Consider the following 18,173-nt stretch of genomic DNA (forward strand, 5'->3'; position numbering starts at 1 on the left):
AGGATGATGTGTGCAGCCCAGGTGGACACAGTGGTTAAGAGCTTGGCTGTTAACCAAAAGATCAGCAGTTCGAATCCACCCGCTGCTTGGTGGAGAGAAGATGTGGCAGTCTGCTTCCGTGAACACTTACAGCCTAGGAAACCTTCTGGGGTGGTTCTGTCCTATAGGGTGGCTGCTGGGTGATGGTGCTGACAAGGTGGGACCATGCCCACCAACACCAGAGATCTTTGGAGAGATCTTTGGAGCCTGTAACCCCAGGCCAGTACTGAAGCTCTTTCTGCCTCGGTTTCCCCCTCACTCTGTCAAATGGGATGATGCAAGAACCCACCTGAACAGGAGGCCCTGAGGGTTAAATGCGTGTGGTGGGCCAGGCCTGAGCTACCACCTGGCATGTGATGAGTGCTTAGCCCCTGCTGGGCACCACGAGGACAGGCTCAGCGGGTCTGCAGGACCCAGTGTTCTGCTGGAGTTAGAACCTTAAGAATAGCCAAGATGTAACAGGATCAAGTAAGAAATGGGCTGTGGAAAGCCTGAGCAAAGCCAGAGTGCTGGGGTGACAAATCTAGTAGCTGTGGAGCCACTTCTGACTCCCAGTGACCCATGGGTGTTGGTAGCATTGAGCTCTGCGGGGTTTTCAGTGATTTATCTGAAACAGATCACCAGGCCTTTGTTCCAGGACACCCCCAGGGGGACTTGAACCACCAACCTGAGCACATTAGTTCTTGATGACTTGCATCTGATGAGGTAGCGGTCATTTAGCCAACGTCTGTAGGGAGCTTGCCATGTGGCAGCCCCTGGCCTTTCCGTCATTGCCCTCGGAATAAGTACCCATGTTTTCCCCTCGATGGTTGAAGAAGTTGAGGCTCAGAGAGGGGCAGAACTTTTTCAGCAGGGAGGGAGTGGGGACGGCAGGGCCCAGCCAAGTCTGTTTACACCAGACAGCACCTCTGAGCTGCCCAGTGCTTCTGCGAGTGAGGACTGGCCTCTCGTGTCCGAGCTGACTGCCTTTCCCCTTCTCTCGGGCTGTTTTCGCTCTTGGAATCCTCGGAGGGCTTTTAAGGGGCAAGTCTTTTGCGTCCTGTCAGCAGTCCAGGGCGAGCTGGCCCCAGGGGCAGTTCTGTGCAGGTGATCATTTTGATGGCTTCCAGCCTGAGCCGCCTCCTGTCCGCCCTCCTCTTCTCCCCTGTGCACCACACAGGCCACGGCCAGGCCTTGTGGCCCATACCGCTCGTGTTTTCCCAGGAAGGCGAGAATAACGACAAGTTCTTCACCCACCCCAAGAATGCCAAAGCGCTGGCGGCCTACCTCTTTGCACACAACCACCTCTTCTACCTGATGGAGCTGTCAACAGCCCTGCTCCTGCTGATGCTGTCCCTGTGTGAGGCCCCCGCCGTCCCTGCGCTCCGCCTGGGCATTTACGTGAGTGCCCGGGGCCCCTGCAGGCAAGCAGCAGGAACTGATTTGGGCTCCTCAAGACTGGAAGGGCAGCCCTGCAGATAGACTTAAAACAGAGGTGCTGGGTGGTAGGAGCAGCAATGGCCTGACTGGCTCACCTGGGGGCCCCCCAACAGTGAATGCACCCCACCCAGCCTATCTGTGGCTCTGCTCACTGTTCCAGTCCAGGGAGGGGCGGCATCCTGTTGGCCTCGCTTAAGATCAGTGCTCACACCGGGACCAGGTTTGCTGATCTGATACAGGCTGGTGGAACCACTGAGACTATGGCCCGTAGCTGCCCTTCAGGTCTGGAATTGAACTCACACCTGTGGTTTCCAGCCAAGCAAAAGACAGGCATAGGAGTTGAACATGTACCTGAGGTACATCCCTTGGAGAGAACAGTCATGGGAGAAAGAAGGGCTATTTATGCACAGGGAGACAGCTCAGGGGGCAGGAGTGCATGGAGGGATGGTCACAGGGAAGAGGTGACTGTCGGGAGGAAGTGGGAGGGGAGCTGTTGCATTGGGGTAAATTGTGGTCAATGTCATGAGACAAAGTGTGTGTGAACTGTTGTATGGAAAGTGAATTTGCTCTGTAAATTTTCACCCAAATCACAATGAAAAAAATAAAAAAATTAAATAAAAGACCAGTGCCCACACCGTGGCCATGGTGGGTGGGGCACCCGACTGCCAGTTCCCCCACATTGTCTCCAACCTCAGCGGAAACGGAAGAGGCAGCCGGGCGTGGTCACCAGCAGGGAGGGGGTGTATCCCAGCAGCCACAGCCCCGTGATGTCCTCACATCCAGCCCATCCTCCCGCACGGGCCAGGGCTGTCCGTGGAAACGACCCTCTTCAAGTGTGGGAAGTGGGGGCCCAGGAAGAGTGGAGTTCCTCTGTCTTCTCAGCCTTGTGTTTGTCTTGTTAGGGCTGCCCTCTCCCCTGGGGTGTGAGGCTCATCATGACTAGACTTTCCTTCTTCAGCTTCTTGGCCTGCTTTTCCATCATCAAGCCTGAAATGCTCAGTGCCAGCCATTCTGAATGGACCTGCCCGACCTCCTCTCCACGCCCCCTCACACTGTCCCCTCTGTCGGGAAGCCCTTCCCTGTCTCTTCCCACCAGCTCCTGCTCCTTCCCCACATCTCCAGGAGGCTCCCATCCACAGTCAGATCAGATTGCCCACCTCTGGATGCAGAGGAAGAGGCCTGGTGGCACAGTGGTGTAAGGCATCCAGCTGCTAACCAATAGGTCAGCAGTTCGAACCCACCTGCTGCTCCGTGGGAGAAAGAGGTAGCAATCTGCTCCCATAAAAGATTTGCAGCCTTGGAAGCCCTATGTGGCAGTTCTGCTCTGTCCTGTCAACTCGATGGCAGTGGGTCATGAGGCAGGGACCACGTCAGCTTTGAATTCACTGAAAACCCTTCCTGGGCCCACCTGCTTCGGGGGACAGAGGCCCCACCCCAAGAAGCTGCAGTTGCCTAAAGTGCAAGGGGGCTTGTTTGGGGGCTTCCCATGTGTTCTTGTCCTTTTGCGTCTTGAACAAGTGAAGGCCAATGAGAATTTCTGGGGCCCTGTTTGCTCGACAGCCCCTTTTCTCTTGGGCTCTTGGATTTTCAAGTAAATCCTGGTGTTTCTTCCCCTCAGTTTTGTGTAGGCCCCCAAATCATGTTTCCTTAGTGTATTTTAGGAGCCCTAGTGACACAGTGGTTAAAGCACTTGGCTGCTAACCAAAAGGTCTGAACTGACCAGTGAGAAAGATGAAAACAGTGTGCTTCTGTAAAGATTTACAACCTTGGAAACCCTATGGGGCAACCCTGTCCTACAGGGTCACTGTGAGTCAGAATTTGAGTAGAAGGCAACAGGTTTGGTTAGGGTATTTTATGGATCTTCAGTAAACAATGTGAAATCCTTCCTGGGACAAGGCTGTTGTTGTTATGTGTTGTTGAGTTGGACCAACTCATAGCGACCTCGCCTTGGGTTTCTGAGGCAGTATCACTATGGAGTAGATTACCCAACCTTCCTTCTGAGGAGTGGCTGGTGGGTTTGAACCTCCAGCCTTCTAGTTAGCAGTCAAGTGCCTTAGCTACTACACTACCAGAGCTTCTGGAGCAAGGCTAGATGTAAATTTTTATCTTACCTTTTTATTTTTTCCTTAACTTTTAAAACTTTGGGCTCCTTAATTCTTTTGTGTGTGGATTAGCAGGTCTGTTTTATGCATATCAACATCATGTTTAGAAGTTCTGGGGAAAAACAACATTGCCAAGGCCATGACTCTGGGCACTCAGGGTCGGTTTTGGAATTGGAGTGTTTGTGCGTGTGCGTGTGTGTGACGCACGTGTGCATGCACGTGTGGTACATGCGTGGGTGTCGGGGTGCAGGTGGGGGTTCCGGGGCAGCTTTCCAGATCCTGGGAGAGGGCGTGACTGAGACAGCAGCAGCTGTGGGTAGGGTGACAGTGTTGACCTTCTCCATGCCCCAGGCTAGAGGTGGCTGTGGTGGGGTGACGGTGACCACCCTCTCCACGCCCCTGGCTGTAGGTCCACGCAACCCTGGAGCTGTTTGCCTTGACGGTGGTCGTGTTTGAACTCTGCATGAAGTTGCGGTGGCTGGGCCTTCACACTTTCATCAGGCACAAACGGACCATGGTCAAGGTGATGTGTCCGTCCTTCTGTCCATCTCCTTACAGCATCTGCTCCCCTGTTGCCCTCAAGCCTGGGTCTTGGGTTCAGTTCAGAGCTGCCCGTGGGCCTGATCCTGGCTCAGAAGGTAAAATTGTGTCCCTGTCCTCGTGATGCCCCCAGCCTCACCCAGGGCTCAGACAGCATGGTGACACAGACAGGAGCTAATGCAGTCAGCATCTGGGCCGGGCCGGGCTGATCCTCAGGGAGTTAGATTACTCTCCTGATTTTACATTGAGCCGGACGGAACAGCGTCTGATCCCAGAGTGGGAGTCGGAGCCAGGCTGGTCTGACTCCCATGCCCACGCCAGTCAACACCCGGTGCCGAGCACCTCTCTGTGCTGTAGAGAGTAGCCCGAGTGGGAGTGGGTCAGCAGCACTAGGCCGTGGACAGGAATCGAGGGGAGTTGCAGACATCGGGGGGCAGCTTCCTGGTATGGGTGAGATGAGCTGAGCGGCAATGAGAATGGTCGCATGGAGGCTTCAGCTTCCGACCCTTTTCTCCACAGTCCGAGCTCCTGGGAGCACCCCCTCCAGGCCCACACATCTGGACTCTTCGCCTGGGGTGGTCGTGGGGTATTGGTGGGAGATAGAACAGAGAGATTGAAGCAAGGGTGTGAGCTCTCGAGGCCACAGTAGGCAGGACCTCTGCGGCCCTCGGTTCAGGGTGATCAGGAGGGGTCTGGGTGGGGAACTGACGGCGCTCTGCTGCCCACCCACAGACCTCCGTGCTGGTGGTCCAGTTCATCGAGGCCATTGTGGTGTTGGTACGACAGACGTCCCACGTGCGGGTGACCCGGGCCCTGCGCTGTATTTTCCTGGTGGACTGTCGGTACTGCGGCGGTGTCCGGCGGTAAGGCCAGGGGGAGGCACTATTGTGGCCCGGCCCGAACCTCTGGGCTGGTGCAGCAGGACCCTGTGAGTCAGTCAGCGATAAGCTCAGAACTGCAGCGCATAATGCTCTCTGCAGCGGGACCGTCACTGAGAGGAAGGTGCTGCTGTTCTTTCTGACATTTAGGGTTTCTGAGGTCGGCTCTAGGTTCCTTCTTGTTCAGCCTGCAGCCTTTGAGAGCTGGCTTCTCTCTCTGGAAACATTATCTGTCCAAATACAGCGGCATCCCCTAGAGCAGGAATCTCAGCACAGTCCACGTGATGCCAGCAAGCTTTCTGGTACCTCCTCCTAGGCTCTAGGGCGAACTTCTTAAACCAGATTGTGAGCCTAGAGTGACTTTTTTTTCTTTAAACTCTGTGTGAAAAAGCTTATGGCTGGGGTACTGCTGGTGATAGCCAGCTGGTCCTTTATTCAAGGAGCCCTGGTGGCACAGTGGTTAAGCCCTTGGCTGCTAACAGAAAGGTCGGTGATTTGAACCCACTAGCAGCTCCGTGGGAGAAAGATGAGACAGACGGCTTCCATAAAGATTTACAGCCTTGGAACAGCTATGGGACAGCTCTAGTCTCTGCTGTGAGTCAGAATCGACTTAACAGCAACAGGATCATTGATTCTTTGTGCCTGTCCTCAAAGCCAGAAAGAAGTGTCCCAGAGTTGGGTGGCTTCACCCGTCCGCGGCTCGTGCAGGCCAGGCGTTCGGCTGGCACGGCTTCTTCCCCTCACAGTGCACCCTCGTGCCTGGGCTTTGTGACTCAGAGGAGGTGTCCTGGGCCTGCCCTGTCACCCGCTGAGTGGAGGAGTCTCGAGACACTTTAGGGAAAAGCTAAGGCTGGTGCCACAAGCCACGGTGCGGTGGCATTTAGTGATCCCAGAGGCAGGAGCAGCCCCACGAGGGCCACTGCAGCATGCGCCGTCTGTCCCCCAGGACCCTGCGCCAGATCTTCCAGTCATTGCCGCCCTTCACGGACATCCTGCTGCTGCTGCTCTTCTTCATGGTCATCTTCGCCATCCTCGGTGAGGACACGCCCACTCCGGCATCCGTAGAAATCAGAGAGGCTTTACAGCAATACAGGTCGTCAGCACCCACAGCCCCACCACCCAGCTCTGAAAGTGGACTGTCAGACACGGCACGGAAGCCACCTTTGTGTCTGTCCGTCCACGCTCTCATGCCCTGTCCCCATCACACGTACCCATGTCCTTAGCTTTTTGTTCTTGTCCGTGTCTTTACACTTTTCCTTCATATTGACGTCTGGGAAGCAAGAAATGGCATTGCTTCGCCTATTTAAACATTTAGTATACATTTTGCATAACGTGACTGATCTTCTGCAAACTGCTTCGTTCACTCACTTGATGCATGAGGCTCGTGCATTTTCGCTGGTGTGTGTGGGTCCGCCAATTTATCTGCCCCTCTTTGGTGGGCAGCTCCACTATCCACAGGGCTCTGCAGTGAACCTTCCCGTGTGTTTCATGGGGCCGTGCACAAGTGTGTCTCTCAGACAGGCGTATACCTGGGATAGTGGGGTCTGGCCTCCGCAGATGAGACTGTGGATTTATGCAGCTCCCAGACAGAGACAGGCTCAGATGGTGGCATCCTCTGTACACAGCCGGCAAACCCAGGCCCTTCCCCTAGTACTGCTTGAGTGGCAACAACAATGTAATACAGAGGCCTGACTTGAAGGCCAGTGCTGGGGCTGAAGCCCCCGGGCCCATATACCTGCCCCGTCCCAGCCCAGAAAGCCAGTGGCTCCCACTTGCCCCTGCCCTCCACAGAATTTCACTTGTGCTTCTCTAGCAGGACCAACCAATTTCCCTGATAATAGAGTTTCCCCTTGTCCCACTCAGGATTCCAAGGATTTGGAAGGGAGGAGAGGCACAGTGTTCCCATCCCAGGAATCTTGGCTGCAGGGGAACAACAAGATCCCTTTGGAATTGTTACTTGGCTATCATAGTCTCACAACCAAAGATCCCAAACCAGCAGTGCAGATTCCAAAGCCAGCCCACACATGTGTTTTGTTTGGTCTGAAGAATTTGAGCCAGCATTAAAATTGCATGAAGATGTAGATTTCCAACCTTTTTCAATAACAGGCTTGCCAACACTCAGGCCATATTCCTGCATGGCACCACTCATCTGATGCCACATGGCACCTGGTCCCTGTAGACAGAGCGCGTGTTCTCCTGTGTGCCGCAGTCCCCACTACTCCCTATTGCCCTCCCTTAGCCCACTGCACTCATTTGCATTTGTTTGTCCAGTCCTTTCAACATCTGGGTTTGTGATCTCTGCTCTAACCTTTTCTGTCCTTTTTCCTCCACATTTTAGGTTTCTACTTGTTCTCCCCTAATCCTTCAGACCCGGTAAGTAGTCATCGTGTTTGTCTGCCTCTTATTTTCATGTGAGGCCTTTTCCCTCAGATCTCACTGGAAAGGGATGCCCTGCCTGGCTTCTCGTAGCCTGTGCAAGGTCCCCCTCACCCAGACTTGAGCTGGTGCCTTCCCTGAGAGCGGAGGCAACCTCCTTTCTTATCCTGGAGAGGGCTATTTCCAGGGTTGGGCTTGGAGCAATTTGATGGCAGAACAATAGAAAAGAACCAAGTGAATTGCCCAGGTGCAGTGCTCTGGGACAAAAGCCCCACGGCCAGTCATCTGCTTCTGCCAAGACCATCGCCTTCAGGAAGGCAGAGCCCCACGGCCTTCCCGTCGGCTCATTCCTCTGCTGTCCCCTGGGTTCCTTGGGAGGAGACGGGCTGGGTGACGCTGAAGTGAGCAGAGAGGGAAGGGCACCCAGGTGACCATTGCAGCCTGTTCCTGGCTGCGGTGTGTTCTCAGCCGGGCCCATGTGTTTCCCTGACTCCTTTTCCCTTCTAGTACTTCAACACCCTGGAGAACAGCATCGTTAGTCTGTTTGTCCTTCTGACCACGGCCAAGTAAGTCGGGCTCTGCTTCCGCTCCTGCCCCAGGGCTTTCTCCACCCCTTAGCAAGGAGGTGATGGGGTCTGCTGACGGGGGGTTGACGTGGGGAAAGTCCTTTGGAGGGCGTGTCCCGGGAGAAGTGGAGACAGGCAGACGCAGGGCGCCGTGCTGACGTCTGCGCGGACAGTTTCCCAGACGTGATGATGCCCTCGTACTCCCGGAGCCCCTGGTCCTGCGTCTTCTTCATCGTGTACCTGTCCATCGAGCTGTACTTCATCATGAACCTGGTGAGTGGGCGGCCCGTCCCAGCCCATGTGGCGCTGGGCCCCGTGGGAGTGCACAGGTGGGACGGCCACAGGCTCCAGGGGCAGAAGGGTGGGGACGGAAGTCTGAGACAGGTAGTGAAGTGGGTGTGGAGAACAGCGAGGCGGGTCGTGAGCACCCGCGGGGTGAGCCTCACGGGTCAGCTCCGCTGCTGATGGCTGGCCTCAGCTGCCGGCGAGTCGACCGTGACTCACGGCGACTCCATGTGTGCAGAGTAGAACTGTGCTCAGTGGGTTTTCAAGGCCAGGACCTTTCAGGAGGGGCTCACCAGGCCTGTCTTCTAGGAGCCTCTGAGTGGGCTGGAAGGGCTCTCGAACTGTTTGATTAGTGTCCAGCGCTTAACCACTGGCACCACCCAGGACTCGGCCTCAACCGTATGCCTTTAAATTAAATCAGGTGGGACTTCAGCTGTCTGTCTGACAAAATTCAGTAGCACAGGCCACATGCTCCATTTCTTAAACTCAGCATCCTTATTTTCTTTTCCCCTTAAATGCAAAATACGCAGCCACTGCCATGGAGTCGGATCCGACTCATAGCAACCCCTCCTTGGGTTTCTGAGGCGGTATTTCTACGGAAGTAGATTGCCCAGCCTTCCTTCCAAGGAGTGGCTGGTGGGTTTGAACTGCCAGCCTTCTGGTTAGCAGTCAGGTGCCTTAGGCACTACGCCACCAGAGCTTCTTTTTCCCCTTAAGAGGACGTAAAGGAGCCCTCGTGGTACAGTGGTTAAGCCCTTAGCTGCTAACTGAAAGGTCAGCGGTTTGAACCCCCAGCTGCTCTGCAGGAGAAAGATGTGGCAGTCTGCTTCTATAAAGGTTTACAGCCTTGGAAGCTCTGTGGGGCAGTTCTATTCTATCATATAGGGTTGCTATGAGTTAGAATTGACTTGAAGGTGGTGGGTTAATAGAACATAACCAAACCCAAAGTAGACCCATTGCCATTGAGGGAATTCTGACTCACAGAGACCCCGCCTGTGCAGAGCGGAAGTGCTGCCTTAGGTTTTGAAGGCTGTGACCTTTCAGAAGCAGATCCCCTGGCCTGGGTGGCACAAACGGTTGGCACTGCACTGCTAACCGAAGAGTGAGTAGTTCAGACCCATCCAGAGGCACCTCGGAAGATAGGCTGCTAATGACCGAGATATATTTTAAGTCAAACATACCAGGACATGTTCATTCTTTTTTTGGGGGGTGAAAGTGTAAAGAGCAAATTCACTTTCCATATAGCAGCTCACATACACTGTCTCATGACATTGACTACAATTTCCCACAAAGCAACAGCTCCCCTCCCACTTCTCCTGATAGTTCCCTCTTCCCTGTGTCATCCCTCCATGCCTTCCTGCCCCCTGAGCTGTCTCCCTGTGCATACACAGCCCTTCTATTCTCCCATGATTGTTCTCTCCAAGGAGTCTGTCTACCTTAGGTAAATGTTCAACTCATATGCCTGTCTTTTGTTTGGCTGGAAGCCACAGATGTAGGTTCAGTTCCAGACCTGAAGGGCAGCTAGGAGCCATAGTCTCAGTGGTTCCACCAGCCTCTATTGCACCAGCAAACCTGGTCCCCCCTTGACATGTTCATTCTTGAGGCAAACATGTAGTATAATAACTATAAAAGCTGGCATTTCCTAAACCTTAGCCAGGCACTGTGCAGGGACCTTTGTGTACAATGATTATTAAATGGTTTGACACAACAACCCTGGAGGTATTATGATTCTCTGTTTAGAGCTGAGGAAACCGAGGTTCAGGCTGGTAGCATGCCCTACCCCAGGCCACACAGCTGGGAAGTAGTGGCAGGGCCAGGACAGTCTGATTCCAGAGCCGGGCTCTCCATCCCTCTGCTCCCTGCTGCACGCCTCTGCATAGGGCACCGCGTGTGTTTCCAGCCCACTGATCATGAACCATCAGAAAAACCAACACAGGACATGTTCAGTGAAGGGAACGTCAGGCCCCTGTGCACACCGAGATCTTGGGAGGTGTCTCTGGAGGCTCGCTAGTCACCAGGAATGTCCCCTGCCATTGCAGCTCACCTTCCAAGACCAGGCCTGCAGGCTGGTGCTGAGACCACTGTTCAGAGCTAGAGTTCTCAGGTGGCGGCTGTGACAAGGCTTAGTTTTCATACATCTGAAGAGCACAGGCCCAGCAGAAGGAATGTAAAAGACCCTCTCAGGGGCAGGCTCTTGAAAATGCCCAAAAGCCCAGTCTTGAAAGGGAAATAGGTGTGTTTGTGTTTGTGTGTGTTGTTTTTTCACTGCCGAGTTGTATTCCATTTGTGGACATACCATAGTTTGCTGACCCATGACATTGGAAAGAGGCATGGAAAATGAATACTCTGCTTACAGGCACCCACATTCACAATTCCTGACAACACTGCCAGCCAAGCAGAAGCCATGAAGCTGCCAACTTCCAAACTTCCTTCCTTCTTCTGTTTTTAAATAATATTTTATTGTGATTTTGGTTTACACAGCAAGTTAGGTTCTCCCCACAAATCGTTCGTGACATTAGTTACATTTTCCCATTTTCCACATGGGTCAGCATTCTCCTTCCTTACGCTCTGGTTGTTCCCTTTCCTGGGCTCTAGTTTCCCTGCCCCTAACTTCTCCTCTTTGCTTTAGAGTCACTGTGGACCTTTGTTCTCACACAGATGGGTGTTTAGCAGAGCATGTTCTTATGGGTAGTCTTTATTTGTGTGCTACACTGCTGTCACACTCAAAGGTGATCTCGGGATGAAAATGTATTTTTTAAGTTCTTCAAAACTTGCTTTGAGTTGGAGAGGATGGGAGGCTGGGAGCAATTTAAAGCAGCTGTGGTCATGAGTCTGAAGACAGACGATGTACCAGTGGCCGTGAATGGCCGTCCTCTATTGAGACTCAGAGCCGGACTTCTGACACCACGAGGCTCTGAGAGAGGGTCTCCTGAAGCCCCCCTCCAGGGTGGCCGCCTGTGAGCCCTACCTGGGGGCAGGAGCCAACTCCCCAACTGCTCCAGGCCCCGCCAGGCAGGGCAGCCAGGTCTCTGCTTTTCCCTCACAGCTCCTGGCCGTGGTATTTGACACCTTCAATGACATCGAGAAGCGCAAGTTCAAGTCTCTGCTGCTGCATAAACGGACTGCCATCCAGCATGCCTACCAGCTGCTCGTCAGCCAGCGGGTAGGGGAGAGTGGGGCCGGGGAGGGGGCTGGGCCAAGCTCTCCCCTCCTTCACCCCAGCTGCCCCTAAGCATGGCGTGACCCGTGGCTCTAGAGACCTGGCGTCAAATCCTTGGGAGAACAAGAGCCAGCTTGCCCACGGGCAGGGGCATCTCAGGCCTGGATTCTCCCGTGTCCCACAGCACCACCTCCCTTTCCCCTCAGAGGCCTGCCGGTATCTCCTACAGGCAGTTTGAGGGCCTGATGCGGTTCTACAAGCCTCGGATGAGTGCTGGGGAACGCTACCTTACTTTCAAGGCTCTGAACCAGAGTAACACGCCTCTGCTCAGGTGAGAGCAGGTGCCAGGTGTGGGGGGGGGGGTGGCACAGCCAGGCCAGGTGCTGATGAGAGGGCAGAGAGACTTGGTAGAGGCCTTTATGCACGTCGACTTTTCACAAGTGACAAAAGTCCAACCCAAATTCAGTTGAAACTGGCCTGACACAAAAAGAATGTGCTGGCTCATAGGATGAAAAATCAGGATAAAGCAGGATGCAGGCACTCAGTGATCTCATCGGGGGTCCGTGTCTTCCTGTGCCGTGGCCCTTCCTGTGTCCCCGAGTCCCCTGTTCTGTCTTCACATCCAGACAGGCCCTCCTCCTTCAGGGAGCTGCTGCAGGCTCACCTCCCACCCTCTGAGCAGCCCCAGCCCACAGGAAGAGATGCTAGCTGGGGAGGCAGGGAGGGTCTCATCCCGGAAGCAGTTACAGGGCCTGGGGAGCAGGGGATGTGCTCGCTGGCCCCACTCCTCACCCGGTAGTCCCTCGTGAGCCTGAGGGATGGAGCAGGGATGCACACACCCACCCACACGTCTGTGGCTGTGTGTGCCTGGTACGGTCTCATGGAACCAACCCCGAGATCTCCGTGGGCAGTGCTGGTCTTCTGCACTGTTGGTGACCATGACCCTGCTGATGCCCATTGCAGCAGAGATGGGAGGGAGCTGGGTTTGGGCTGAACTCAAAGGCCCTGTTTTTCCATCTAAGTCCTCTGCTAAGATGCTGAGTCTCTGTCTATACAAAAGTTAGTCATCCAGGTGCTGCCTCTGGGGGGGGAATTGAAACTGTGAATCTGTATCGACCTAGATTAAATAGGAGGGGTGAGATCAAAATGCCTGCGGCTCAGGAGCCCTGATCCACTTGATGTGCTGGAATGCACAAGAGGTCCTCTCTTCTCCTTCCACCCTCACCCTGTAAAGGCAGCCGTAGACAGGTGGGTGTGGGAACATGCTCATGGCCTTGACTTCTTGTTCTGCTCTGACAGCCTGAAGGACTTCTACGATATCTACGAAGTTGCCGCCCTGAAGTGGAAGGTGAGTGCTCTTGTGAGGCCAGAGAAGGAGAGAGCATGGGCAGAGGGACACACGGTGGGTGATGAGGATGGGAGGACCCTGAGGGCTGGCCCTTTCCTGTTAGAACAGCTCAGCTCTTAGCTCAGCAGCCTGTGCTCCAGGGAGGACAGGCAGCCCCATGCCCGTCCATCTGCAGTGCAGTGTGCTGGTTAGGTGCACAGGTCTCAGGGCGGCCCAGGAGTCCCTGGGTGACGTCAGACGGATCGTGGCTTGGCTCACCTGTGGGATGGGATGATGATCCTATCAACCTCCAGAGTTACTCTGAAGATGACAGGAAAGTGATGCTGGTGCCTGGCAGTCCCTGGCACACCGGTTATCTCCGTCGCTGAGATCCCTGAGTGTTTACATTGTTCCCCAAGTTAGCTGGCGAGTAGGGAAGGAGCCCTGACACCCTGTCCCGTGCTCTGTGTCCTGGCCAGGCAAAGAGCAATCGACAGCACTGGTTTGATGAGCTGCCCAGGACGGCGTTCCTCATCTTCAAAGGTAAGGTTGGCCTGGAAGCAATATGGCACCCTGCTAGGTGGGAGAGGCTACCAAAGACAACAGGTGAGCATTTGAAGAGCAGGTTCAGGGGGGTTCTGTGTGTGTGTGTGTGTGTGTGTGTCCCCACGTGTGTCAAAGACACGGAGCAGGGCAGTAAAGGACTAGGAAGGAAACTGGCACCTTGAAAACCATGCCAAGACATTTTCTGTTTTTTTCTCTTTCTTTATACAATATTTAAGCAACATTCTTTGAAGAAAATTTAGGAAATTAGAGAATTAGAAGATAATGAAAATTTACTATCCAACGATAACTCCTGTTAAATCTCTGATGGGCTTCTTCCTGTTGGTTATTTTCTGTTCATTTTTAAAATAATAGGATCACACCATCAATTATGTAATCTACCTTTTTTATTTCATAATCTTGACCATCCTTATATGGCAGGGTATGTAGCTGGCTTAATGCTTACATAGTATCAAAATAAAGAATTTTTCATTGGGGCGTCCGTATTATTTACCTAATAGGTGTGCCTTAATCTAATACCAGTTCTGAAGCTCCACATGGGAGTATTGTTAGCTCACAGGCAATTTCTTGGGCCAAAAGCTTGAACCTGGGTCTAGGTCATTACGAATAAGAGCAAAGATGGTGAATTCTGTTTCTGTGGTTTGTCCCACCACTTGGCCTTCGGGCACAATGGTTACACCATCTTCTTGAAAGCATTTTCCGTCTACTGAGATGGTGATTACGTGGATAAATAAACAGTCCCAGAATGGGCAAGCAGCCACTGAAGTTACAGCAGTGGTTGCCAAAGCATCATTCTGCCGTCCTGGCTCTGGGCTGGTCCCAGAGCAGCTGTGGTCTGAGCAGAAGGCAGGGGGTGTTGTTCTCAGAGCAGACCCTTCTTTTGTCACCACTGGGCACAGACCCACTGGTAACCCACATGCATGAAGTACGTGGTGGGAGAGTGTGTCCTTTCAGAAGAAAATGTGATTTCACTGTTTTGTCTCTTCCAATAGGAATCAATATCCTTGTGAAGTCCAAGGCCTTCCAGTATTTCATGTGTAAGTGTGCAGTATCACAGCTCTGAGTCTCTGCTGTTCTAGAGGATGGCGAGGCAAGAATGAGGCCAGCTGTCATCTGATTGGCTTTTCACTGTAGAACATTCAAGCATGTGTCCAAGTGGAGGGACTAGAGTAAGCCTTCATGCTTGGCACCCAGCTCCAACGATCATCTCACGGCCAGTGTTGCATCTAGACTCTCCCTCTGGGCCGTTAGCCCCCCTCTAGCCCCAGATCTTTCTGAAGCACATTTCAGCCCATAGGGGGTGATTGGTTGGTATGTCTCTCAATTCTCTTTTAAGTTATAGGTTCCTCTTCCATCCCCCTACGCCTTTGTTTTCCTCATAACATTTAGCGGAAGAAACATGGCTGTTTGTGCTTTAGATTTTATAGTTTGTTTTCCCCATGTTCCTCTGTTGCTTGTTCCCTGTAACTTGGTAGTTCTAGAGAGCCACACAGTCCACTGTGGTAGCTGCCAGCCACATGTGGCGACTTACATGTAAGCTCATTGAAATGAAAACTCCCTAGGCTTACTAGCTGCATTGCAAGGCTCACTAGCTGAAAATGGCTACCAGCTGGACAGCAGAGAGAGAGAGACTTCCATTGTCACAGAAAGTTCTTTGGGATGGCCACTGTTTCCAAGGTGCTCTGGTTCTTTTTGGGAGCCCTGGTGCCATAATGGTTAGGCACTGGACTACTAACCAAAACATTAATAGTTCAAACCTACCAGCCGCTGTGCGGAGGAAAGATGTGGCAATCTGCTTCCGTAAAGATACAGCCTTGGAAACCCTATGGGCCAGTTGTCCTCTGTCCTGTAGTTCGCTTCGAGTCAGAATCGACTCGAGGGTGATGGGTTCTGGTTCCTTGGGTTCCTTGTAGGGGGAAAGGGTGTTTAGAGACCACAGTCTGGGAATTAGGGGTTGGTTATTATTTCTAGGACTTCCGTAGACACAGCTAGGATTTTGTGTTTTTGAAGTTAAAGTATATTATGAGTTCATCCTGATATTTCTATTCAAATTAGATTAACACTCTATCCAGGAGTGTTACCTAACTTCATCAGTCTTTCATGTGTATCTCCTTGCTCCCACATCGAAAACCCAGGTTCCTGACCACACTAACACAAGCACTCGTTTCCTTTATTCCACAGAACGCACACAGTAGTCTCAGAATTTCAATACAACTCCTTAGGCATCATTAGCAGAAAGCTCAATTTTTTTTTTTTTTTTTTTTTAGTTCCTTTTGTAATTTAAAGGAGCTCTAGTGGCATGGTGGGAGCTCTGGTAGCATAGTGCCTAAGGCTCTTGACTGCTAACCAGAAGGCTGGCGGTTCAAACCCACCAGCCTTTCCTCAGAAGGAAGGTTGGGCAACCTACTTTTGTAGAGATACCGCCTCAGAAACCCAAGGAGGGGTCTCTATGAGTTGGGTCCAACTCGATGGCACATAACAACAACAACAGCAGTGGCGTGGTAGGTAAGGCATTTGGCTGCTAACCAGAAGGTCAGCACCAGCTGCTCCATGGAAGGAAGATGAGGCAATCTGCTTCCGTCAAGATTTGCAGCCTTGGAAAGCCAATGGGGATGGCTATGAGTCAGAATCCACTCAATGACAGTGGGTTTATAATTTAGGGCCTAGCATTCCTGGGCTGTACGTTGCCGTCACTGTGTTTTACGGTCCCTGGAATAGTTCCTCGGAATGTGGGCATGTCACCAACTGGACACACATTTAGGTTTCCATTTCATTTTATTTTTTATGGTTAGAGATTGCATTTTACATTTAGTTTTGTTTTACAATTACATACAATACTTTATATGGTTCCAACGTCAACTCTACGGGCATTCAGGTTATTCCCCCATCACCTCCCTCACGAGGGGGACTTTGTTTATGGTTTACCCACCTGCTATTTTCTGTTGGTTTGTTTTAATGTAAGGAGATACATCTACATCCACGTCTCCTGGTCTTAAATGAACAACGGCATACATTCTATGGACGTTTCTGACTTGCTCCTGTCAGTCAGCAGTGTCTTTGAATCGATGCTGATGTTCCCTGCTCCATTTCCTGGTTCTGCTATTTTGTGATGGTTCCATGGCTGAGTCAGCCGGCCCCCTATTGGTCATCATCTGGGTGGTTTCAGGCTTTTGCTGTGACAAATAGTGCTACTGTGGGTGGCTTTGAGTAGACATCTTCCTGTGTTTTTGCTCATGTGTCACAGGAATAGGTCCCTAGAAGTGGCATTGGTCGGTGGAAATTGCCCCTGCTGTCCTGCTCCTTAGTTCATAGAGTGTTTGAAAATCAGAGACACCTCTGGGGAATGCACATGTTTTCAGTACTTGAACCCCTAGTGTATTGTCCATCTTTTACACCAACCCGGAATCATCTGCAGGGTTTACTGGAACACCCTAACAGGAATTTGTAGGCCCAGTGACATTGCAGGCGTTCAGAAACCCATAGTTATTTTCTAAGTGAAACCACTGGTTGATCCAATTCATGCAGCGAAAGCTTTGGTGGAAAGGAATAGCCCATCAGGGTGGGTGTGTGGAGCAGCCCAGGTCTCTGTGTCCCCGGAGCTTCACCAGGCCTGCAGCTGTGGCCGCTAGGTCCCTAAGCCCACTCATCCTTTCTGTCTGCCTGTAGACCTGGTGGTGGCCATCAATGGGATCTGGATCCTGGTGGAAACGTTCATGCTGAAAGGTGAGCCCCAGCTGGGACTGGCCATGTCCAGCTAGCCCACCAGGCTGTTCCGTGAGCTGTGCTTCTCTGTCCCACAGATGGGAACTTCTTCTCTAAGCATGTGCCCTGGAGTTACCTCGTCTTCCTTACGAGTAAGTCTTGACACAGGATAGGAGAACTTGCATTGGGTTTAGACGCTCATGGCTCTTCTCCAAAACAGGGATCCCTACGAAGAGTGGAGCAGAAATGTCCTCTGATCCCATCCTGGTCCTGTTTAGAACCCTTGAGTGGTGCCCCATGCCCTGCAGCTCCAGTCCTGATCCTAGGTGTGACTGCTCACTGAACGTGGCCCTCCAGCTCACCCCCTCAGCCTCCCCTCTTCCCAGTACCGCTGCCCTCACTCCATTCTCTAGCCTCCCGGAACAGCATCCCGTTCCCAGGTGCCCCACGCCCTCTCTTATCTCTGGGCCTTTGCATATGCCGTTTCCTCTGCCCGGCACACTCTTCCCTTTGCCACCCCTCTCTGCCTGAGTTTAAATCTAAACATCCCTGAACACACTGTATAGTCATCACCTGCCTACCTGCCTTCCCTCCCGCCAGGCCATGCATTCTGTGGGAACAGGCACCGTACTGTGTGCTCACGCCGTGCCCCAGCACCCAGCACAATGCCTGCACAGGACAGGGACTTGGGAAATGTTTGTTGGATGGACAGATGGATGGCTGGGCCATTCCCATAGAGGAGAAGGGAGTGTTTCTCTTCTTACCCACCTTGCCCCCAGCTAACCCACACCGTGTTGTCCAGTGAGGCATGAGCATGAGTGGGTGCAGTGGGGAGCCCATATGTATGCAGGGGCCACTGCAGACCTGGAGAGGCCGCAGGAGAAACCTGGCGGTAGGGAGAGGGTGTGGTAGGTGCTACCGCTGACTGTCTCCTCCTGTTCACAGTTTATGGGGTGGAGCTGTTCCTGAAGGTTGCTGGCTTGGGCCCGGTTGAGTATCTGTCCTCGGGATGGAACCTGTGAGTGCACCGTATGCTGCTTGGCCGGGTCAGGATGAACGGTGGCCATAATGCCATCCCTGTACATACCCTAGTGTCTCTGTGTGAGGTCCAGGAACACTTAGGCCCAGTGTCTTGGGCCCACTGTGCTGTTCCCGCTTGGAGGTTCCTCAGGCTGGCTGGCTCTTTAGGAACCCTTTGGCCCCCTCCACCCGCCC

General features: G+C 52.8%; 1 protein-coding gene across 1 annotated transcript in view; it reads left to right on the forward strand.

Annotated features, from left to right (window-relative positions):
• Positions 1 to 18,173, forward strand: part of TPCN1 (two pore segment channel 1) — a 57,182-nt gene that overhangs the window by 30,765 nt on the left and 8,244 nt on the right. The window contains exons 5-19 of the mRNA XM_007938278.1: positions 1,199 to 1,419; positions 3,970 to 4,083; positions 4,833 to 4,963; positions 5,925 to 6,013; positions 7,317 to 7,351; positions 7,862 to 7,920; positions 8,094 to 8,193; positions 11,252 to 11,368; positions 11,572 to 11,696; positions 12,665 to 12,713; positions 13,172 to 13,235; positions 14,249 to 14,293; positions 16,923 to 16,979; positions 17,057 to 17,110; positions 17,904 to 17,976. Coding sequence (XP_007936469.1) covers positions 1,199 to 1,419; positions 3,970 to 4,083; positions 4,833 to 4,963; positions 5,925 to 6,013; positions 7,317 to 7,351; positions 7,862 to 7,920; positions 8,094 to 8,193; positions 11,252 to 11,368; positions 11,572 to 11,696; positions 12,665 to 12,713; positions 13,172 to 13,235; positions 14,249 to 14,293; positions 16,923 to 16,979; positions 17,057 to 17,110; positions 17,904 to 17,976 — 1,333 coding nt within the window. The remainder of the gene's footprint in view (positions 1 to 1,198; positions 1,420 to 3,969; positions 4,084 to 4,832; positions 4,964 to 5,924; positions 6,014 to 7,316; positions 7,352 to 7,861; positions 7,921 to 8,093; positions 8,194 to 11,251; positions 11,369 to 11,571; positions 11,697 to 12,664; positions 12,714 to 13,171; positions 13,236 to 14,248; positions 14,294 to 16,922; positions 16,980 to 17,056; positions 17,111 to 17,903; positions 17,977 to 18,173) is intronic.

This window comes from Orycteropus afer, unplaced genomic scaffold (genome assembly GCF_000298275.1).
Source record: "Orycteropus afer afer isolate SDZICR_OR568_19922 unplaced genomic scaffold, OryAfe1.0 scaffold00048, whole genome shotgun sequence".
NCBI lineage: Eukaryota > Metazoa > Chordata > Mammalia > Tubulidentata > Orycteropodidae > Orycteropus > Orycteropus afer.